This window comes from Triplophysa rosa, linkage group LG10 (assembly GCF_024868665.1).
Source record: "Triplophysa rosa linkage group LG10, Trosa_1v2, whole genome shotgun sequence".
NCBI lineage: Eukaryota > Metazoa > Chordata > Actinopteri > Cypriniformes > Nemacheilidae > Triplophysa > Triplophysa rosa.
The window spans coordinates 814,435-839,228 of record NC_079899.1 but is presented as its reverse complement, the minus strand read 5'-3'; the positions used below and the strand labels follow the sequence as shown (position 1 = coordinate 839,228).

Below are 24,794 nucleotides of genomic sequence, written 5' to 3'. Positions count from 1 at the left end.
AGAGAGAGAGAGAGAGAGAGACAGAGAGAGAGAGAGAGAGAGGCTGCACTTCCTCTGCACATCTGCCTGTCTCTCTTTCTCTGCTTTAACTTAAAACAGGAGTGATGAGAGGAGCGTTACCTCACCCGCTGTTTGATTTACTGCAGATGGACGAGTGAGTGAGTGAGTGAGTGAGTGAGTGAGTGTGTGTGTGTGTCTCTGTTCAGGATGTGCTGATCTCATTAGATGTAAAATTAAACACAGAATTATACATTTGTTCTGCAAATGATTAAACAAGCTGCTAATGAAAATAAATGAACAGCTCGACCTCGCTGCGGTTCTCTCTCTCTCTGGATCGTAGTGTTGTGATGTCATACTGAACACGTCCCATTATTCCTGCCACACATATTTAAATTGATCGGATGTGATCAACTTATCTCTTTCTTTTGTGAATCAGATTGTTTTTGTCCAGGTGTGATCCAGGGGCGCAACTGCACCTTCTCTGAGCGGTGTGCAAGATCAGTTTTGAACTACCTCTCGGGCAAGGTTAAATAACTTAAACAGAGATGAAATTATATACCAATATTTATCCACTTGGACATTGTTGTCCTCATTTTACTTGTCAATTAACTTGTTTTTTAATGTCTTGTTCTGTTCTGCGCCTCGGGACGTTTTTTGCTCGATCCATTTGGTCATGTGACTGTCACAGAGTTAGCCGTTGACATAATAACTTGATCTAATATATTTGTTGAACTCGTTTCAAATGCTAGACAAAAATGTAACTTAAACGTTTTATATAATTGTATATAATCAATGTATTATGTAATTACGTTTTATTAAAAAAACCTTCAAATAATATTTTGGCACAATGGCGCCCCCCCTTGTGCGACACCCCTATGCACCGCATATACTGCACAGCCCATTTTTAGCCACTGTTGTGATCACCTGACTGTGGTCGTGTTCTTCAGATAGCCCTGCCCTTACAGAAACATCACTGGCCCAAAAACAGGTGCGATGTTTTGATTGGCTGTGCAGCGATGTGTTAAAGAAAGGGAAATGGTCCGGTTAGGAGAAGAGAGTGAGGCGGGTGACCCCAGCTGTCCATCACGACACCTCCAGCAGGAGGAAGAGCTGCTTGTTCTGTCTTTGATCCTGTGAGCAGCAGCTGCTGATTCTACAGCCACACGTTTGTTCTCCGCTTCTGTCCTGCGGCATTAAACCATCAGATCCAGAAAGAAACAGACGAGACCCGGCGAGAAAAACACCCCTACACCTATCAGTGAGCTCGGACAACATCAGCATCGTCTCATTTGTGATTAGACATCAGAAGTTTGTCCACATTCTGACCTGAGAAGATTTTTAAATCAGATTTTGTGTGATTGCTTGTTTTTTACATCATGACCAAAGACCCTGAAACATGATGAATCATAAACCATTTTACAACAAAAACATCTGAACTTAAAAAGTTGTAATGTGTAAATATGTCTGTCTGGCATATTTTCATGATTTTTGAAATGATTTACATTAATGTAATAATAATTCCTAGAAAATATAAAAAAACAGTTCAGGCAGAACAACAGGAACCTCCTCAGCTTCTCTCTCAATTTCAATTTCTCTCTCTCTCTCTGTGTGTGTTCCTCATCGTCACAGTGAGGAAGGGCAGATATGAGTGTCTATAAATAACGTCAGGGTTGGAAGGAGATCTGTTTGACAATGAAACTACCGGAAACACTTCTCCATACAGACACAGCAGAGCCGCATGGAACCCAAACAGTCTCGCACGGCCTTTCCTTGGGCGTTTTCTCCGGTTATCTGTCACAGGACAGTCTGAGTAACTTTAACATGACCACAAGCACTACAGCAGCTCTTCAACAAAACCTTGACAGTATAGATGTAATATTTAACATTTGAGCTTAAACTTCAACAGATTCTGTGCAACACACAGCAGAGAGACAGACAGCAGAGAGACAGACAGGCAGCAGACACAGACAGCAGACAGACAGCAGGCAGACAGACAGACAGACAGACAGCAGAGAGACAGACAGGCAGCAGACACAGACAGGCAGACAGACAGACAGACACAGACAGGCAGACAGACAGCAGACAGAAAGCAGAGAGACAGACAGGCAGCAGACACAGACAGACAGACAGACAGCAGAGAGACAGACAGGAAGCAGACACAGACAGGCAGACAGACAGACAGACACAGACAGCAGAGAGACAGACAGGCAGCAGACACAGACAGACAGACAGACAGCAGAGAGACAGACAGGCAGACACAGACAGGCAGACAGACAGCAGAGAGACAGACAGGCAGCAGACACAGACAGACAGACAGACAGGCAGACACAGACAGACAGACAGACAGCAGACACAGACAGACAGCAGGCAGACAGACAGACAGACACAGACAGACAGACAGACTTTAAAGTCAAAGCCTTCACATGTTCCCAGAAACTAAAATATCGTCACAAGCCAGTTGATATTCTTTACATTACATTTGGAAAATATGACTGTTCATTTAATAACAGCTGCTGGTGAAAGAGTCGAAACATCAGATGACTCTCCAGTTAGAGGACAGAGAGCTTCTTTAGTTTAATTCTCAGTGATGTGAAAGTTCTACATATAAGAGTCATTCTGACACAATACTTTCTCATCTGTTCTCATCATCGTCTTTTCATGTCCAGTCAAAATCTGATAAGAGTGCAAACACGCAGAACGTGTGTAAAGAGTAAAGATGACCATCACACATCCACAGAAGAGACAGAGACAGGGAGACGTTAGACGGAGCACTCTTGTACTCTCTTGCAGGTCTAAAACAAAGCCGTGATTCAGGACGTCCTCTCCTGTCCATCTCTCTCTCTCTCTCTCTCTCTCCTGTGCTCGATATCAAAGGCAGAATCCTCACATTGCCCGTCACAGGAGGAATCCGGTCATCTGGAGGAATTTCAGCTGCTCTGGATGAGAATAACTCTCTGACCTGCCGAGGTCTGATTATATTTCTCAACATCTGCAACACTGTTCTCAAATGAAAGATGGCTGAGAGCTCAACGCTGTAAATGAAACGCCGCGCGGCAGACAGAGGCGCTTCCCACCGCCAATTTAAGAGTCGGGTCAGATAGAGGCGACCAATCGAGCTCATTCTCAGGCATGTTTCTCATTGTGGGCAAACGAGAAAATAAGCCGTACAGGAAGAAATGAATCACAAAAGCAGACAAAATCAATTGACCCCGGGGTGGCGTGCTGATAAAGCCGAGAGCCGCCGTCTGTAGCCGACAGATAGCGCGCTCCGTACGCCGGCCGCTTTGATAAATAAATTAAGAGAAGCTGTGAATAAAAGCCGGGGACTTCTCATTTGTAAATAGAAGCTCCACTACACGGAATTAGCCTGATAAAACGCCGCTGCGTATAATTAAGTTTGTGTAAGGCCCGAAAATCCGTGCAAATACCTTCCCGGTGTTTTGAAAAGAAGCTGTCAGCTCAATTAATCTGAACATCAGCCGCAGAATGTCGCGGACGAAATGAAGCCACCGATAGGGAAAAAAGAGCCCGGGCGAGTATTTTGATAAATAATTCCTGTATCGTTTCTTTGGCTCTGTGATCATTTTATTTAATCCACCACCTCCAGTTATGAGCTAAGCCGGCTACAAAGACGAGGCTGGTCAGAGCGCCGTAGCGTTAATCCGCCACGGGGAGGGGATGGGATGGCACGGGGAGGGGGGGTCTCGATCTTGATACAGGTTTAAAGCTGAGATGCTGCTGCTGGGGGGGTGTACCCCTGTGCGTGTGTTAAACCTTAAAGTGACAGAACCCTCGTGTGAGAACGACTCCACTGACTCACCAGTTGTTTACTTGTAAGATGGTGAGTCCCGTGTCTTGAGCGAGCTGCTTCTTCTGTTCCTCTGAAGGATACGGGTGCTGCAAGAGAACACATGACAGAAACGCTCTGGTCAGTCTGATGCCGTCACACATGGAACAAACATGCTAATATCATAAAAACACCACATCCCTGCCCCACTGTCCCCGACACACAAACACACACAGATCTGAGCGGTACGGCAGTCATTACCCAGCATGCATCAGTTTCAAATCGGCCTCAGAGCGGAAACAGATGGAAAGCATCCCTCTTTCTCGACGGTTAGAGAAATGATTTCGCCTCGTCTCTCGTGCCGCTTCTGAACGCCGGCCAACAGCTAAAGCCAGACGTTTGCTGTAAAGGTCTCTCATTGCCAGAAGTGGTACCTGCACGCACGATCCCCACGCGGGGCTACCATGATACAATTTGTGTCACAGTCGATCTGCCAAATGTGACATGATAGAAATGGCAGGATTGAATTTGCGCTGTGCATGTCTACAGCGTGACAAACAATGCTGATGCTGGCTGACAGATGTCTTTAAGAGGCAGATTAACAAGCAAACAAACGCCACGCTCCGCTTTCCTTCACCCACACACGCGCGTGCGCATGCACGCGTGTGCGGCTGAGGATAAATGAGGAGGTTTGCAGGAGACGTAGGAGGCATTATTTGTGTCTGGAGCATATCGAATCCTCTCTCCACTAGTAGGTCAAGTTTACGAATGTAAAAGCTGTGAAGTCTGATGTGAAATGAGCTCAACGCAGGTGAAGTTTGACCCTGACAAACCAACAATCCCATTTTAATTAAAGAGCACATTTCAGGAATGCCACCAATTCATGAGAAAACAACGGGAAGAGACTGACCAACAGAGACACATGAATCAGATTCATCTTTGTGTACACTTCAGCTTTTAATATTCTCAAATCATTAATAAAGAAATATGATCGTGCAGTTTTTGATTGCTATGTGTTGACATACTCTTGGCACGAGGAGCCTGGTGTGCACGTGTGTGTGCATGTAGGGGTTTTAGCTCTTTAGATTGAGAAGAAATTTGTCCACAGAGATGATCTAAACTACATTTGGAGAGATCATGATTTCTCTTCATGTTCCAGACCACCGGTCAAAAAATGTTTCTCATAATCTGAATGCCTAAATGGCTGTTATGAGGTTTTAATTCATCAAGATTATAAGTGAAAATTCCAGCAAGGTAACTGTTTTTGAGATGCATTATTATTGTGTCAACCCTGTTATTATCTTTTGTGTTTGTGTGTAAAATTCTTTCTATGAAGTATTCGCTTTCTAATCTCATAGTGGCGATGCAAATCATGTTCAATGAAAGCTGTCAACCTTATAACCACACTGACGACACAGCTATTTATTATTAAGCTTTAAACAAACATCTCTTCAATCCCGAGCCAGGAAATCTTCAGAGCACATGACTGTAAATGCACATCATTACATGTGTACTGTGATGGTTGCTCACCGCACATTTTATGGCTCTGCTTCTTCATTTATTAAATGGAATGATAGATTACACATGAATGATGATGCACATGACATCACACTCTACACTTTGATCAGCATCGGATGATAAAACAAGTAAAGCTGACCACAACAGAAGCTTGACGTGAATGATTCATTTCACCTGCTCATGGTGTGAATGAAGCACCAGCGGTGTGAGGAAGAGTTAGACGCAGCATGCCAGATCAAAAAAAATCTTCCTGTGGGCTTTAAAGTCAATCAATAGAGTGAATTAGTAACAGGCAGAGCAATATCCTGAAGAACACACTGACCACAGAATGTCTATAAATTATTACGCAGAAAAATGAGCAGCTTATTTTATTGCGAGATGCCAGCGCTAGCCTGCGATCGAATCAACTGTTAATTACGCTGCAGCCTGTTAATGGCTACACACACACGCACACACACGCACACACAAACACACACACACACACACACACACGAGTCCTGTGGGACGTGTCGGTGGATCATACTGTCCACTGCAAGTGCATGTGGGCCGATTTTATTTCCCAGAGAGCATGTGTGTTTGCACTCGATTGGCTAAATTACAGGGTGTGATGTGCTTTTCACCGCAAACTCAGTGTAACGTCGAGTCTGAACCCCCACTGCCCCCAAACACACATCAACCCCCCCACACAACACACCCCGGCGGAGCGGCTGAGCAGGCACTTGATGGATGACTTCATCAGTACAAGGCCAGACTGCAATGAATTACAAACTCCTGCAGTCTAATGAAACCCGCACCCCCAATCCCACCACACCACACCCACCGCTGTCGCCGCCGCTCGCATACTAGCCGTCTAAAGCACTATATGAGACAAGAAGGAGTGCGTCCCAACTCACAGTATATGCCCTTTCTGTAGTGTACACTGGCCATCAGAGACAACAGTTTGTGTGATTTCTTCTTTCATTTCTGTGTCAGACAAATGAATGCCAAATGTGTTTTTAAATATACATTACTTTAGTGGCAAGCTAATGAGTTTAGCGCTAAGCTAACGCTAAGAGCATGCACATGTTAGGATATTTGTGTGATTTTATGACATGTTAAGATATCCAAACACACACCAGCATGGCCACATGCTCACTGTGTGTTTGAACAGATCTTGGTAGTTTTGTGGCAGAGGTTTTTGAAATACGGTTCTCCGTCATCACTGAAGGATTTCGGTTTCTTTATGATGCCGAGCTCAAATTTGACAGCGATGGTTCCTGTTTGTTTAATCAAACTGAGCGCAGCAAGATAACGTCGAGTGAATAAAATCAATCAAACCTCAGAATGACATTTTAATATCTGCTATAGAGAAATCTGCGGAAAGATTGGCACATTTTAAATATAGAGAAGCTGTTAATAATGCATTAACATATGAGTGTTTGTGAAAAAGTGATATTCCAACCAAATGAAACCTGCGGGTTTATTTCGATAAGACTGTTCCGAATATGAAAAATAATCTTTCCATTTTATGAAGCATATTCATGAATAATAGTGATGTCATTCGTTGTATATTAATGACGTGAGAAAGAACACAGTTCACAGTTTACAGTGGAAAAGTTGATTTTTACGATTTTTTGCATGAACAGTTATTGAGAAAAGTCTCATGGCGTCTGACTGCAGTCCTTCGCTTTTCATTTAAAAGACACACAAACGAGTGCTTTTTTAAGTGTTATGAATGTGGGTGTGTTTGATTTTCTTCAGCTTCACGATGCATCCAGACAACAGAGAGAAAACAGGCAGGAATGTAACATGACTCGCTCACCAATGCAAGAATACACCCTCAGATTTCTGAACCGTCACAAATACACCCCCAGATACTCAAATGTTGTGTGCATACCAAAAGTAAGTATGAACAAACATGTCTTTTGCGTCCGAACAGCTCCAGTCGTGGCTGTGACACTGGAAAAGAGTTACAATTTATGTTGCTTCAAAGGGCACCTAGAGCCCAGCGCGCCATGAAAAGCTATTGAGAAGAGCAGCTTTCTTCGTCTCTCTCTCATTCTTTCTCCTGAGGTTCCCCCAAAACAATCGCTGGCTGGGCTCGGCTCAGAGCCGTTGGACCTCGGCCAGCCCCCCGTTTGCTCTACACCAATAATTTATGTTCACTGAAGATGGTGCAAGGTTCTACAGCGACTCTAGCTATCAATTTTCCTGCCAAGCAAACTGTTGCCCTGCAAAAACGGGGATTGGCAAGGCCGTGCGGAGAGGGATGCTGGGGGGATCGTGAGGGGGAGGTGGGCACCCCCGTGAGGCTGGCCTGGAACGCAGTTGCTGAGGGTAAACAAGCATTAGCACGAAAAATCAATCACTCCCACTCTCAAGGCCGTCAGAGAGAACCGCAGAGAGGAACAAACACACACCCACTGCAGCCAGAGATACACACACACACACAATTAGGCAAAAGTTTTGCTCTTCACCAGCTGTTGTTAGCGGTAACATCTCCAGCAACTGACACACGCTCTCTCTGTAATGATACAAACAGTCTGCTTATGAAAAACAAACATCAGACAACAAACATCAGCGGCTACAGTCCTGGCAAGCTTTTCAGACTGAGTGTAATACTACTGGACTCTCACCATTTCTCAAGTGGTTGGTTGTTTTCTAGCCCAATTTAAAAGATCCCACCCCAAAGTCCCTACAGAATTCTGATATCCAGATTCAGTATGGCAATGCGCAGTCCAAACGATTAACAAATCTGGAACAAGACTGATGATTTCTGTTCTCATGTACTGCATGTTCACAGCGCAAAGAGAGTTTAGGGGTAAGAAATTTGATCAAATCACTACATTTAAGCAAGTGCAATAATGACACAAAACAAACTTCACTAAAGTGTGTTAGCGTGAGAGGCTTTGGTAGACCTCACCACTCGGACACATAGAACACTCACAATAACCATGTGTGCGTATGGATGAGGCCCACAGCCATAGTGATGAGGCTAGTTAATCATCAGATCAGGTTCATGGCTTTTCTTACCACTGTGGCCAGCCGACTCTTTCAAGGGAAGAAACTTGATCTCTATGTCCTTGCACAGGGAGCGGGGAACAGAAGATAGACTGAATATCCTCTCATCCTCTTAACCTCTGGCTTTGGGGTGTACATTTAACAAAACCAAAGTCTCAAATCAACAGCACTAGAATTTATTTTTTCACCCGAACACCAACCTAGTTTTCTTTAACAGCAGCTTCAGCAATTGCATGCATGTCGAAGACTATTCTTGTGACGCATTCATTTTTCAACGCTAATCATAAAGAAAATGAGATGCTAGTTTTGGGTCAGACTGAAATCAGAGGTGTCCGAGTGGAAGGGTTGATACTGCTGGCCACGGGACCACTCATGCTCGAAGGCAAACTGGACAAATCTAGCAGATAAACATGAACATTGATTTAATGACCTGGAATCACACTGTAAAACAACAGCCCGTGAAATGAGGCAAATAACAAGCTGGCCAGATTCGCAACTGGAAAAAGAAATCTGGCCCAACAGACAGAGGCAACAATGCACCATTCATCTGACATTCTGAAAATGCCTGAACCACAGTCTGTAATGACTTGATTAGTCTAGATGGCACCCGTGAGCAACGGAGCCGAGACCTCGCGGGTCACGTTCATTAGGCCACTGGGCTTCTACCTTTGGCTTACTGCTGCCGTTCCCCCACCATCCCACAGGGCAAGACGTACTTACGTTATTCTTTAATATATCTTGCCTGTGTGAGAGAAAGGAAAGGATGTTTATTGCTTGTGGGGTACATGGACTGAGTTAAAGAACAGGCCACTGGGAAGCCGAAGAACAACAGGGTCGTCCGACTAGCGGGCAACAAAGTAGTTGAAAAAAAACCTTGGTACTCTGGCAGAAACCTTTCATGTGAGCAGGACTTGGCAGCGTGCAATATTATAATACTACTTGTGTTTTTAAGGCTGAAGGACAAACCTCACAGATATCTAAGATGCACACAGAATATTCATTTATTCAGCAATGAAGAGAACTCGTAGCAAATTATAAAACTGATTTAAAGTGAAAACCCACAGCGGAGGAAGACCAGCCATTATCTGGGAATGTGGTGTAACCAAGCAGCCGGCAAACAGCTGCAGGGGCAATTTCCTGTAGGGTAATGACGCTAAAAATGCAGAAGTCAAGCATGGCGCCCACTTAGTTGGCTCTGCGAAAGAAGTAAACAGCGTCTCTGCCGAGAGGCCGCCGCGGAGGGTTTGTGTAAACCCACCCGAGCGAACGTTCATCCTCGCCGAAGCGGGGGACAGAATGAGCACGCTTAGCCAAAGGTCCTCTCCGTCACGACTGGACGAACGTTACAAGACAACAGCAAATGTCGCTCCATCAGCAGCTCGTACCTGTTATGCACGCCGCTTTCAGGAATGTGGTTTACGGCCTCTCAGAAATACTCTTCTTCGCACAGCACCGTTTTATCTTTGAAAGAAAATCAAGACCTGCAGTCATTACTAAGCGCTCAGGCAGTGGATTGCTGTGAGCTCTGGGGACTCTCCACTCTTGATGTTCCAGACTAAGGGGTGTATGAAGAGTCTTAATGGCTCTAAGAGCAAAGGGCCTCTTTTAGGTGCATTCCAGCCGCCTGTGCTCTCCCCATAGTGCTTCTCTGCTCAATCCTGCCCTGAGGCCTGCTGACCTCTGACCCGGCTGACCGGCTTGGCTGTAGGCTTCTCGTTTGTTACTGGCTTTATCCACTGACAAAGCAAGCAGGAAGCTGGCAGCTACCCAAGAGTCCCATGAGAGGATGGCCAACAGCTTGCTCAGCTTACCGCTTATTAGTGGATGGGGGTCAGCAGGCAGCACAAATACGAAACGTAGCTGCCTTTCTTCATTTTTAGTTTCCCGGATAATGAATCAGCGCAGAAAAAATAAGTTTGATGAGCATGGCAATCCTAAATCTACCAGAGCGGATTAACTGACAAACCCCGGCAGGAGCGATTGGTGAACTGGATTGAGTTCCTTATCATTGTGCCCTTGAGCGAGAAACTTGACCCCAGGGCTCTCCGGGCAGACTGTCCTTCTAGTAAATGTACTGTAAGTCCTTGTGGATCAGAAAGCATCTACTAAAATGGCAATTAAACTAATAACAGCCCCGGCTCTTTTCTTTCTCTCCCTGCACTCGAACGGTGCGTACTGCGGGATCAAAGCGATCTCCAGTAATCCAAACACAGTCGTTACTCTGAAAGTTTACGCGCTGCCTTAGAAGGAGAGATAAAAGGGGATTGACTGGATCCACTTACAGCTTTCTGGACTGATCCAAGCCACAAGCAAGAACTGCCAGCTCAAAGCTAGCAGAGTGCAGCTGATGTACTGGACTCCAGCAAGACGGAAGAGCGAGGGGAGGTCATTAACCTCTGCGTCTAAAACGCACTCAGATGGCTTCCCGCTCTGGAGGCTGTTGACAAGCGTCTCTGTTCTTTTCAACAACTTGTTGAGCTGTCTCCACCCTCCCCTCCCCCACATCTGAAACTAACACCACCCGTCCTCATATGAGGAATGTAACCCAAGCCCCTCTGCCATCACTTTGCGAGAGAAGCTCGCTTAAGGTGTGAGACAGCTGTTGTTGCGTTGTTGTGCATATTTTCTCTAGCGCTGCTCCTTGCATTTTCACCTGCTCACCCTCTGTGTGCCGCTGCACACAGCAGTGCAACTGAGCACAGTGGATGCTGACTGACGGGAATAGTACCTCTGTAATGGTGAAAGTGCTTCAGTAATGGCTATGCGATTGATGGATGGGCGATCTAGCGCAGAAGTCATTATCACATACTAAAAACAAACGAGTCCAGAGCATTTAAAATAAAGCTGTGCAGGGCAGGAAAACAGTTTCCCATCAGCTTTTCAATGTGGCTCCTCACCTTTAACTCCAGAGTTAAGGCTCCTGGGAAGGTCTGGGCTATGAGGCTGTCTGCTGGTTCACATAAAGCTTCAGGATGTCATTTCCCTCCTTTCTCGCCTCATCCTATAGCAGACATCTAGATTTGCTAATCCTGGACGCTCTCGATGTTCTTCCACATCTCCATTACTGTCAGTGGTTAGCACAATCCACTGTAGCAATTACGGCCATTGGAAAGGTCAGAATGCTCCACGGCAAAATTGCTAACATCTGCAAAGCTCCCTCCACGTGTCAGTGGCTCGTCTTTGCCTAAGCACATTCTTCTTTTTACCACAGCTTGTTTCAAAAGCAAACTCCACGTTTGTTTACTTAATTCTGCTCAAACTGTGCTTTAAAGAGATTCCTCGCTGTTCGCGTCCAGATAACGTAAAATGGTGCGTGAAGACTCGCCTTCCTGTGCTCCGCAGGCTTCATTACTTTTTAATATCTGCGCAGGAAGAGGGAAAAATGGCGTGGAGATAATCAATGGGACGGAGGCCGTAGCCCATTAATCTCCCTGTGGATTCCGTTCTAATGTGCACACTTGCTTGGGCAAACACGGGCTCTGGTGTTGCGCCCGTGTTTGCCTGGTTGGGCCACTTAATGAAACACAGTTTCCTTCTGAGGAGCTTTTGCTGAATGAAAAATAGACCGTCTGCAGCTTGCCACGGCGACGAGCGGCAATGTATCTTGGAATTCAGGTGGGAGTTGTACGTAGCACATGTGAACGAGACACACAATAAGAGCAGCAGGCAGGAAATGGTGTGAGCACTAGAGCAGGTCCCAAAGGAGATTTTATCAAAGATCCCTAATGCAAACACAAGCACAGCTGACCGGGGGGAGGCACTCGAAAGAAAGGTGACCTGCAGCACTGAACCAGGACAGAGGAAGAAGATAAACTCAGCCCAGAGAGGCCTCTCGGGTACAGCTGTACATGTGGAGAGGGATGTATACGGATACCGCCAGTTCTACCAGAAAGACTCGGGAGGCAAGATTATGTGACAATGAACATTTATTTAGACAACTGGTCAGCGACAATGTTGAAACTGGTAAAGTATATAGTTCTTTGGTGTAGGCCCCGTCCATAGCTTGCATCCAGAGGGTCAAGGATTCCTGCACTTCCTGCCTGATGATGAAGGCAGGGGTGCAGTTGACCGCCTTTTTGATAATAGACGGGGGCCAACCTGGTGGTGGTGGGGAGGATGGGGGTAATATCCAGAGGCTTCAACTACGAACGCAAACAGAGAGTAAGTGGCGATCTTATATACTACAAGTGTTGGATGATGATTGGTTAGATCTTAATTGTATAGGTCTATACGTAGTAGGTGACGTGATATTGAGTCTTCCCGGCAGAACTTGCGCTGAAGCTTACATTTCTAAATGAGATCTAACCGTTGGTTTCACAAGCCCAAACAACCACCTGTAGGCAGGATTAGCCTCTGTGACCCATCCCCAAAGGTAACCGAGACACACCGATAGGGACGCGTGCTCGGTCGCTCCTGTGGCCGTATCACGTGCATGTCGTCAGGCAGGGCGAAGAAAGAGGACAAGAGAGAAACAATGTGGAAGAGCGGGTGGGCGGTGCAGCAGGCGTAAACAGAGGGACAAACAGCAGATGAATGTACGGCGTAAGCCAGGGTGAAGTTTGATATGGTTTGCGTGTCTGCCGTGAAGCCGGTGAGTGAAGAAAAACACAAACCCGTGGCTAAGAGGATTGAGAGGCAGGGATAGTGCACGCCGGAGCCCGCAGGTGCGGGAGATTTGTGCCTGTATGGAATTGTGTGATTCACCCCCTCCCGGAACGCCGCGTTCCGCTACCACGAACATGCTATACTTCATTTGCTGGCGATTATGCGGCTTGCTGGCCCTCTAAGCCCCTTTGAACTTGTAATTGCCGCTGGTTTTAAATAATGAACATTAAGGGAGATTCACAAGAGTGTGTGTAATTACAGGTTTTCCTTTTTTTCTTTTGCTCCCCAGCTGAAGAGAGAGAGGTGGAGGAGAAAGGAGGAGGAGGTTCTGCTTGCTAAAATCGGTGATGTCTTGCCAAGACTCTTTATCTTAATCGCTGTAGATCTGCGCTGGGTTTTTGAGCCCGGCGGCCTTGGGGACACGACGACTACTGCCATCTGATCAATATTCATACACATTCACATCTGGAGCTAAGATTAGGTTATCCTTCTTGTTTTTCTTCGTTTCATTGGATTTTCTTTTATTTATATCTTCTTTATTCCTTTGCGTCTTTATAGATGTTTTGGAATCTGCTCACAGGTTTCAGTCGTCATAAAAATGGAACCGTATCAATGGTGTGCGCTATCAGTGCGCCGCGGCGAAGGAAAGCCTCGGTTTGTCGACGTCTTGGGAGGCCAAACTAATTTTGTTTGCCGCCTTTAATGTGTGATTAAAGATACACTCAACCGCCGTTCCGCAGTGGCCGAAAGGAGGTGCAAACCCAGCTCGGAGGGAGGCCCGTGAGGAGAAGTGTTGGAAATAAAAACCAGCAGCAGCGAATGGGCGGGAAGATCACAGAGCGCTGGGAATCAGAGGAGCATCGGTCCCCTGACAAAACAAAACAGACAAAAAGAGTCTGTCTTTCATTTCTGCTCCACACACACACGCGGCTGTCCTCTTCTGCTTCTATTGGGCTGCTGGAACACTCCGTTGAGCTCTAGACTTTAAGACGAGGTCTAGAGTACAAAGTGGTCTGCACATTCTTTTTTCTGTTTGTTTCTCCTCAGGTCAGATCAAATGCATTCCCACACACACGCATGTTGAAGCATGTTCAAGTCTGCTTTATTCATATTCACTCAGTCTGGGTATGTAAGAATCTTCAGCGAGATCATCCTTAAACTCTGAAAGATCTCTCACTGTCTTGGAGTTTCTCTCTGATTGGTTAAAGCTCGAGAGATGTGCACCCTCATCAGTCATCTCTAAACAACATGATGAACATCCCACAATAGCATTTTCTTATAACTATGCATTATTATATAATATCATTCAAGCATAAATGATTTCAATGCATATAAATGAAAATGATTCACTTAGTAGCTCTACGTAGCTCTAGATTTTCACTTGAACTTTTTAGCCATTTTATAATGAATGCATAAATAATGCTGAAAAATATCAATGAAATATAATGAGATTTAAAATAGAGGAAATGTTAATGCCAAACACACAAACTGTCAAACCCGTCTGACCTGCACACGAGCAGGAGCGGTTCATTCATATAACTGCACAACACAAAGAAAAGCAAGCGACTGGGTGTGAAGTTTGAGCTCTCTGTGTTTAACAGCTGACGGCCGCGGCGTGACGGGATCTGCTGTAATGATGTTGCTTGATTTCCACATTCACACCTCAATATGACAATGTGAACAGATGGCCGACAGCAGCGTGTGTGTGTGTGTGTGTGTGTGTGTGTGCGCGTGTGTGTGTGTCCTCACTTGAGGGTCATTAGCCAACCAAGACCTTCTCCATCCAATAATAAACAAGAGCAGAATTTCTCTTTCTGTAAACCATAAACACACTCGTTAACATCAGTCAAACATTTTATGACCTTACAAACCTCTACATTTACATGTCATCATTCAGCAGACGCTTCCACCCAAAGCCACTTACAATTGAGGTCTCAGAAGCCTTAAAATAAACCATCAATTAAATAAAACTCAGCTACTGTACGGCTGTCTTCTCAAAAGTAACATTAATAGGAGGATTCTTTTTTAAAGACTCATTTATTGGTCTCATGAGAATGAGCAGAAGTGTCATCTAAAGACTGTCATTCGTGTGTTTGTTGATAGATTTACAGTTACTGTGGAGTGATGACAAGAGTCATGAGCAGGTGTGCTTCAACAGATCCGACTGCAGATGATGATGATGATGATGATGATGATGATATATGTGTGATCTCCTTCCATTAGCTGCCAGTATTACACCGATTCTTAAACAACATGAGAGATTTCTGCAGTCATCCCACGTGTCCGGCTCCAGCGCTCTGTTTGTTTTCACTCTTGAGGGTCCATCACGGTGACAGTGCAGGCATGGGGGGGTATCTCTGTATCTAAATGCTTCCTGTTTTCATTGAAGTCCTGACCCGCGTCCTAGCAGGAGACGTGCTGAGGGCAACAACTCACTCGTCGGCAGATTTCAAAGTTTGTCTCCTGAAACTGTTGGGTGGGTGACCCTGCATCAACCCCGACACAAGCCCTGTTTCTCTTTCTTCCACCCTAGCATCAATATGAAGTGAAGTAGAGGAAACAGCCCCAGAGAGCTTTATCTTTCTGATAACAAAAACATATCTCCTTAAACGTTTCCATTAGGTTAAGAAAACGTTGTTATTGGGAGCTTGTAAACGTTTCACTGTTCAAACTTACGTTTACAGAATGTTTAGCAATAGAACAACATGCTCGTTTAACGTTACTGCGAGAACGTTTTCTGCTCACTTTGAAAGAGTTGTGAGAAGGTTCTCTGTGGCGTCTCTCTCCAGTAACCCTGCACATCTTCTCTCAGTGATGGGCGTTGGGCGTTCTCACTGTAAATAAAGGCTCAGCGAGGTCTCACCCATGGCCGGGTGGCCTCAACGCAAGCGAGAGTTCCCTTGGAGACGAGGCCATCGGTTTCACTGCACAATTGTAACTGTTAGTTGTTTTGTGAGCGTTTGGGGGGGTGGAGGTGGGGTTACGTCTTTTGAGCTTTACAGAATAGGTGACAAAGGCTCAACGTTGAGAACATATGTAAAGAGACCCCCGCGGCTCACGGAGGAGCAGCGTCTCTTTGGCCCGCGCTTGAGAAAATACAACCTCGCCGCTTTTCTTTTGGCCCGCTGAATGAATGGCTGAATGGAGAACGGCCGCTACGGGCCATTCAGGGCCAAAGTCCCCATGAATTCACCCGCGCACAAATGCATGCTGAACTGGAAAATGCATTTGCTTAACAAATTAAAATAAAAGGCCTGGATGTGTTAGTGTGTGGCGTGCACTCGCTCGTTCAGAAGCGTTCAATTAAGCCGATCTTTGGTGGGGAAAAACAGAAAGGTCCTCTTAAAAGGAGCATTACTCACACATACTAAACAAATCTGCAGTGTTACCAGAGACTCTGCATATCTAAAGATTCCAAAAGCGTCCTTTCATTTTTAACACAACTCAGTTAATAATCACTACAAAAGCCGAAAATCACCGAGTGAAGCGTGAGGGGTTTGTGCGGTTTAACTGTACAGCGTCACATTCAGCGGCGGATGATGATGATGATGAGAAGAGCAAGACTGCATCACTTCAACACGTCCTGCAGAAACTCCTGATGGATTTACAGAACATCATTGTTCTGCCTTTGCTTAGATAATCAGGTCCAGAGGCCAGACGCGAGGGAGATTTGACCCGATCGCTCGGTTCGACCCACACACACACCAAACACAGGAGGACACAAATTGCTCATGTGCTCGGGGACGACATCTGACCCTTCCTGTGCCGATCGATGGATCCTGAGCCACGGATGATGTCCGGACATCAGAGAGGCCGATGGAACACGAGCCCCGCACCCGACACACACACGCGCAAACTCTCCTTCTGCTACAACAACTCAACATGCTCCTCTGTAAAACTTGTGTTTGAGCGGAGACGTGAAGCCGTGTTCAATAATAAACGTGCATTAGCACATCCAGACGCTATTTCAACAGAACGCCACTTACTGTGAGATGCTGGAAGAGCCACGCTCGCATGATGTTGGTGGCCACCTTGGGGAAGATGCCGCGTTTTTTCTGCCTCTTTTTGTCCTTGTCTGGATCATCGTCGTCGCCCGTGCCGGGTGAGGCCACGCTGTTGTCTAAACCATCTCCTGGACAAAATGAGAGCTCGTTAGAAACGAGACACAGCGACGTAATACAAACTCATTAACGGCCGAGCTCGTGACATCGTCACCATGAAGCGCTTGTGCCATGTGTCTCCAAACACAGAGTAAAACCTTTCGTCACTTCACGTGTGATAAAACAAGTGTAAATGTGTTACAATAAATAAAAGATCACATTTGACCATCATAACTGTGTGAATACTCAATAACAATAATAAAATACCATTTAAAGGTTTAATTCCCATGACGCATTAATGCTTATTTCATTATAGAATGTAATTTTACACAGTGTGTCATCAGCAGCGACGCTGACACAATCAGTGTGATCAGTGTATGTATGAGGGCAGGTCAGGTCTTCTGCTTCCAGTTTTTGCCCTTTCCTCTTCCCTCTGCCATTAGTTGTGCATTAGCAAAAATGATTTACTTTTAAAAGTCGGTTATTTTTTCTTGGCCTTGGGCGAAAATGCCTTGAAAGCCTTCCTTCAGGGCATCTAAATTATGTATCTGAAAAGTCCTCCAGTGCGTTGTGGAAGCACCGCGGCACTGTACAAATTTACCCTCGCACGTCTCTCTGTTTTTGGCCAGACATCAATCACGCTCACCTATATGAGCAATAATCACACATGAATATTTCAAGTAATCACTTTAAAAAGTAGGAAAGAGAAGAGATCCGACGCGCGCCGTCATCAGATGCAAAATTCATGAATAACACAAGGACAGTTGAAGTCTTTCCCCTCGCTCTCTTTTGTTTGTAGCTTTTGTGTCTGTCATACTAAAATGTAAGCTTTGAATGCCACCTCAACTCAAAGTCTATGTAAAAAAAGCTTAAAACAACAAACCGGCTGTGTGACTCAGTTGTTATTTGATCATGTGTGTCGTTCTGTTGAACACAGAGATGACAGAGAGCTAATTCACCCGCTGGCTTATCATAATAATAACATCACCAGAGCTCTGTGTGTGTGTGTGTCAGTGTTTGGTGTTGTGTTGTGGTGTGTGTGTGTCAGTGTTTGGTGTTGTGTTGTGGTGTGTGTGTGTCAGTGTTTGGTGTTGTGGTGTGTTGTGAGTGGATCACAGTGGCAGAGAGAGTTAGCGGCCAGGCCAAAAGAAGGCCAGATTAATTTTATTGACGTTTCCATTCTCAGTGCAACATGATCTGTGTTCACAGCGGCAGGCCGACCCGTCACTTCATTACCCCGCGGCCGTTTGGTCATTTAAAGACTGGACACTTATTTATTATGTTGTGTTCTGATATAGCATTCACAGATGCTGAACAGCTAAATTATAGTCGAACCATAATCGTCCAATAAGATTGCAATGTTCTAACCCAATATGGCATCAGAACCAATAACAACATAAAAACAATGTTAAAACGTTGACGAAAAGTCACTGTACTTGTGGATAAGCATAGAATGAACACAAATGAACAACACACACGGTGGTGGAGATAATTGAAAAATTGATGGATTAGAGTGAGAAAGAAAGAAAGAAAGAAAGAAAGAAAGAAAGAAAGAAAGAAAGAAAGAAAGAAAGAAAGAAAGAAAGAAAGAAAGAAAGAAAAACTGAAAGAAAGAAAAACTGAAAGAAAGAAAAAAAGAAAAACTGAAAGAAAGAAAAAAGAAAGAAAGAAAGAAAGAAAGAAAGACTGAAAGAAAGAAAGAAAGAAAGAAAGAAAGAAAGAAAGAAAAAAAGAAAAACTGAAAAAAGAAAGAAAGAAAGAAAGAAAGAAAGACAGACAGAAAGAAAGAAAGAAAGAAAGAAAGAAAGAAAGAAAGAAAGAAAGAAAGAAAAACTGAAAGAAAGAAAAACTGAAAGAAAGAAAGAAAGAAAGAAGGAAAGAAAGAAAGAAAGAAAGAAAGAAAGGAGCACACTTGCTCATTACATGTGAAGGCGCTAATCTACATGCCCCCCTCAGTCGTGCGTTCACTGGTTTGTGCCGGAGCGCCGCAGGGCGAATGGTGCCGAACGCTAATGGCTTCTGACTGTTCCCTGGCAACTCCACCATCTGAACCTGTGCTGATGTGAACTCAGAGAGGAGGAAGACAGGGGGGAGGGGAAGTATCCCATCATGCACCTCTGAGACGAGGGCAGATGGGGGGTGGCTATTAGGAGACGGCCCAAAGGCCTCTGGGTGATGAGCTGCTGGAGTCATGCCTCGGGCACTTTTGGAAAAGCAGTACCCTTGGAGAAAGAAAAATAACATGCCCTCCTTCTCTCCTGTCTGTGTCTCACACGGGTCCTGTATGTGTGTGTGACAGGAGACCTCAACAACTCATACAAGTACATTCATTACCAGTCACACACTCGCAAGCGCTTCATTCTCATTAGAAGCAGAAGATCATGTGCTGCATTGTCAAGCTTTGGCTGTAAATGTAAGAAGTGTGTAGTAAGTGGATCTATCCCAGCGCTTCTTATGAGACGAAAGGAAGACAAGAGAAGGAAGCCAGAGGATGTGCAGTGGTGTTGGGGGTTTGGACATTTGTTTCAGTGTAATGAAGCATGAATGTGGAGGTCGTGTTAAAGACACTAATGCCAGCCGCCGTCCACACACCCTAAAGAGAGAGAGCGCTGATCCAGAGCACTGCACTCACCCGGAATCACTGAGGTCAACCCCGAAGAAGAGCCACCCCCCCCNCCCCCCCGAGCTGTATCTTCTACCGAAAAGAGTGCCGTAGGCCTAGATCAGGTTTCGGAAGCTGAGGTGAGTGTTTTTAATTCATCTATGCGAGCCGGTTAAAATGAAAGCCCAAATGTTTTGAATGCTGATATCGGTGCTAAGGAAAATGAAAATGGTAGTGTGGATGTGGATGTGGTGGCTGGGTTTAGTGGTTTGCAATCGAGTTTGGTGGTGGAGAGTGAAGATAGTGATGAAGGAATGATGGAGGAATGTGAAAGTTTTTCAGATCTTTCTGAAATCGATGGAAGTCAGCCTATGAATAACGTTTATACTGTAGAGGAATTGAATGATTTTCTCGATGTAACAAAAGGGTAAAAAGTGGATGTTTTAAGATACTTCCCGGATGTTAACAAATTTGTTAAATCAGTAGTGAATGCTCAGAAGTCAGTTGGCCACGAGGTAATTTCAAAGCAAAAAAGATATAGGTTGAAAAAGTTTTTGACGGCCGTGCGTAAGACTAAAATTGTTAAAGGGGATTTGTAAAAAAATAAATAAAAAAAGAACATGTATATGGGTTTAATTTCTAATTTTTGTTTTTTCTATATCTTTTTGGTTTTCTTTTCTCTTTCCCCTATCATGGAGATTCTAAGAGTTGGATCTTTAAATATTAATGGGTTGAGGGATGGGGGGAAGCGAGCTTTACTAATTGAATTTCTCAAATTTAAAGAAAATCATGTAATATTTTTACAAGAAACTCATAGTGACTTAAAAAATGAGTTGGATTTAAATTTGTGGTGGGAAGGGAATATAGTTTTAAGCCATGGCACAAATGTAAGTGCAGGAGTTGCTATTTTATTTTCACCTTTTCTTAATGTGAAGATTTTATCAACAACTGAAATAGAAAAAGGTCGTATTTTGATTGTGAAAGCAGAAATTAAGAATCAATTATTTGTTTTCATAAATATTTATGCACCAAATAAAGGGTCAGACAGAACTACTTTTTTGAAAAAATTAGAAGTTGTTTTTAAAACCTACTCTTTGGACGAATTTTTAATAGTAGGTGGCGATTGGAATTGTACTCTTGATTTTCTATTAGATAGGAATCATGAAGAACCTGATTTGGTATCTGCCTCTCTTTTAAAATCTATTATTCTTAAGCATGATTTTATAGATGTATGGAGAGGAAAAAATAATAAGTTGAGACAATATACATGGACAAAAGCAACACAAGGAAGAATAAGTTTAGCAAGACTTGATAGGTTTTATGTTAAGAATGAAGCAAATAATAGAATAATGGACTGTAACATTTTTCCATGTTGTCTATCAGATCATCATTTTATTACTATTAATATTGTTTTGATGCAGACGAAATATAAAAGTCCTTACTGGAAGTTTAATGTAGCATTGTTGAAAGAAAAAGATTTTCATGATAAATTTGAATTGTTTTGGACTGAGTGGGTTTACAAAAAAAATGAATTTGATGATTTAATGCAATGGTGGGATATAGGAAAGATACAAATAAAAGTTTTTTGCCAGCAGTATACAGCTTTTTCTACAAGAACAATTAGAGAAAAAATTTCTGAAATGGAGCAAGAAATATTTCATATTACATCTGGTTTGATTTATCATTCAGAATCTTTCTCACCTGGTATGTTATCAGAAAAGAAAAAAGATCTTGAAACTTTGTTGCAGGTGCGGGCAAAAGGAGCCCTGATAAGATCTCGCTTTATGTCTGTAAATGAGATGGATTCCCCCACTGCTTATTTTTTTAATTTAGAAAAAGTGTCAAAGCAACAAAATGAAATGTACTGTTTGACAACACCAGATGGACTAAAGACTTCTGATTCAAGACAGATGCGAAAAATTGCAGTGGATTTTTATTCGGACTTATATAAAAAAGAGGAAACCGACACAGTTTGTGTTTCACAGATATTGCAACAACTACCTTCTATTTCTAAAGAACAGAAACAGACTTTGGATCATACTATTTCCTTTGAGGAATTAACTGAGGCTGTCAAACAAATGAAGACAGGTCGAGCACCTGGAATTGATGGACTATCAGTGGATTTTTACAAGGCTATGTGGAAGTACATTGGAAAAGAATTTTATATGGTGATCCAAGAATGTTTTAAGCAAAAACGCCTTCCCAAAAGTTGTCAAAGAGCGGTGTTAACATTGTTACCAAAAAAAGGAGATTTAAGTCATTTGAAGAATTGGAGGCCTCTGTCTATTTTGACATCTGATTACAAATTAATAGCTAAAGTATTAGCAAACAGATTGAAGACTGTACTGGGAGATATAATACATGAAGACCAGTCGTATTGCATTCTTGAAAGAACAATATATGACAACATTTTTTTGGTCCGAGATATCATGGAATACTCTTAATTAAATGAAGTGAATGTTGGTTTTTTGTTCCTGGATCAGGAGAAAGCATTTGATAGAGTTGACCATGGGTATTTATTTGACACATTGAATGTGTTTGGTTTTGGTGAGCTTTTTATTTCTTGGATCAAATTGTTGTATTCAAATGCCTCTTGTATTCTAAAAGTAGGAGGAGGATTAAGTAAACCAATAAGAATACATAAAGGCATCAGACAAGGATGTCCATTATCTGGTCAGTTATATGCTTTAGCGGTAGAGCCCTTATTGAGTCATTTAAGAAAAGGTTTATCTGGTTTAAAGGTGGGAGATGAATGTAACTCTGTTAAGTTAACTGCTTACGCAGATGACATTACTGTAATTATAAAAGATCAGAATGATATTGATCTTGTTAATGGCAGTATTTTGTTGTATGAGAGAGCATCATCTGCCAAACTTAATTGGAGTAAAACTGAAGCTTTTTGGTGTAATAATAACACAACAATGCATTTACCTTTTCTACAAAATATAAATTGGGAAAAAAATGGTTTTAAATATTTAGGCATATTTTTGGGCTCTGAAATGTATCAAAGAAAAAACTGGGAAGGTGTAAAAGATAAAATTTGTAATAGGTTATCAAAATGGAACTGGGTTTTGCCTCAACTATCTTATAGAGGAAGAGTGTTGGTTATAAATAATCTTGCGGCCTCTACACTTTGGCATAAATTGATTGTATTGAATCCATCAGAAGAAATTATTAGAGAAATTCAAAAAATGTTTGTTAATTTTTTCTGGGCTGGGCAACATTGGCTTAGAGAGTCAGTATTGTATCTTCAAATAAATGATGGGGGTCAAGGCCTTATGGATATTAAATCTAAAATGGCTGCTTTTAGACTGCAAACTGCTCAAACACTGTTATATCACACATCTCAGAACTGGATAAAAGTAGCTTGTGCTTTATTGAATAGAGTGGGACATATGAAGTTGGACAAGCATCTCTTTTTAATGAATTTGAAAGAAATGGATCTTAGTGGACTCTCTCCCTTTTATGTTTCAGTTTTGAATGCATGGCAAATCTTTAACATGAATAGGGTGAAGTCTGAAAAATCTTGTGAGTGGGTTCTGGAAGAACCTTTAATTTTTAATCCTCACCTATCTAGTGTGATTTTAAAATCACAAGCGGTGTGCACAAGCTTGGTGAGAGCAGGAATAAGTAAGATTTGTCATCTTAGATTTAATGATCAATGGATGACTGCAGAAAGTCTAGCCGTAAAGATTGGTATCCATTCCGTCAGAATTGTGGAAAATTTATTAGCTGAATTACAAGTGTGTTTTCCTGTATTGCCATTGCAAAATGAAAAATCTGAGAAAACATTCCCCAACATAAGTGTAGATGTAAATGTAGGGGAATGGCAGGAGTCTGATGGAAGAATGCTTTCTTTTAAAACACCCGAACTGGGCTTTTTTGACAAAATTTCCAAAAAAGCACTTTATTGTGTTTGTGTCAAATTTTTAAATATGAAAGCATTAAAAGACCTTCCGGAAACAAAGTGGGTTGACTTTGTTGAACCAGGTGCCTCTCCAAAAGGATGTTGGAGGTCTTTATATAAAAAACCCATTGAAAAAAGATGTGGGGATTTACAATGGCGAATTTCTCATTGCATAATGGCAACAAATAGATATAAGGCCCATATAAATCCTTTGCAAGAAGAAGAATGTTTATTTTGTGGGTGTACAGAAACAGTTTCTCATATATTTATTGGGTGTTCAAGAGTATTGGGAGTTCTTGGTGTGTTAAGTGAGTTGAGCCGTAATCTTGGTTTTATTTTTACAAATTGTTTGTTCATTTTTGGACCAAGATATAGTGCCGCAAATAGGAGAAAAATTGTTCTAATTAATTTCTTATTTGGTAAGGCAAAAATGGCGATTTGGTTAACAAGGAAGAACAAAATGCTTTGTATGGGTGGAACTGATCCTTTAAAGATGTTTAGAGCTTTGGTAAAAAGTAGATTATTTTTGGAGTATAAATATTATGAATTGGTCAATGATACTGAATCCTTTTTGGGGAATTGAAAATGTGTTATGTTAACCCAGTGTAGAGGGTGGCTGTGATGTATTGTTGTAAAAAAAAAATTTTTTTTGTATTATTAATTTTAATAATGTATGTGACAATGATTTTTTTTTTGGAAAAAATAACATTTTTTTTAGTGGAGTGATGTTTTAATGAATTGTTTTAATTAAAGGAGTTTTAAAAAGTCTCTCTCTCTCTCTCTATTTTTATATTCCTTCTTTGATGGCATAAGTAGTGATCAGTTATTTGGATATTCAGAGATAATTATCACAGCACCTGCTTATAGTGAAACATTGCATACAGATACAACAAATTATTAGAACAGGCATGCAGAATTGCATTTAACAAGTTCATATTTATAATATTTATGCTTATACGAAAAATAGTTTTGACACAAGACTAAGATTCAAAAGAACACAGATGCTGTTCTGTACTTTAGTAATACAGTATGTGTCATGAAACCCATCACGCTCTCTAAGATCTCAAAACTCCAGACTTTTGATAACACCTAGAATAACTAAATCCACCAAAGGGGGTAGAGCTTTCTCATACGTAGCACCTAAACTCTGGAATAGCCTCCCCGATACTATTCGAGGGTCAGACACACTCTCCCAAAGACACATCTTTTCAGCAAAGCATTCACTTAATGCAAAATATGCTAAATAAACCACCGGGAGACTGCATTTATTAGATA

The 24,794-nt window shown here is 42.7% G+C and overlaps 1 protein-coding gene across 4 annotated transcripts in view; it reads right to left on the bottom strand.

The window, feature by feature from the left end:
* Nucleotides 1-24,794, bottom strand: part of meis2a (Meis homeobox 2a) — an 84,890-nt gene that overhangs the window by 7,170 nt on the left and 52,926 nt on the right. For 3 of the 4 annotated variants that reach the window (XM_057343156.1, XM_057343159.1, XM_057343157.1), the window contains exons 8-9: nucleotides 16,897-17,042; nucleotides 3,821-3,897 (exon numbers count right to left, since the gene is read on the bottom strand). In XM_057343156.1, coding sequence (XP_057199139.1) covers nucleotides 3,821-3,897; nucleotides 16,897-17,042 — 223 coding nt within the window. The remainder of the gene's footprint in view (nucleotides 1-3,820; nucleotides 3,898-16,896; nucleotides 17,043-24,794) is intronic. The other variant, XM_057343158.1, reaches the window with a different exon arrangement.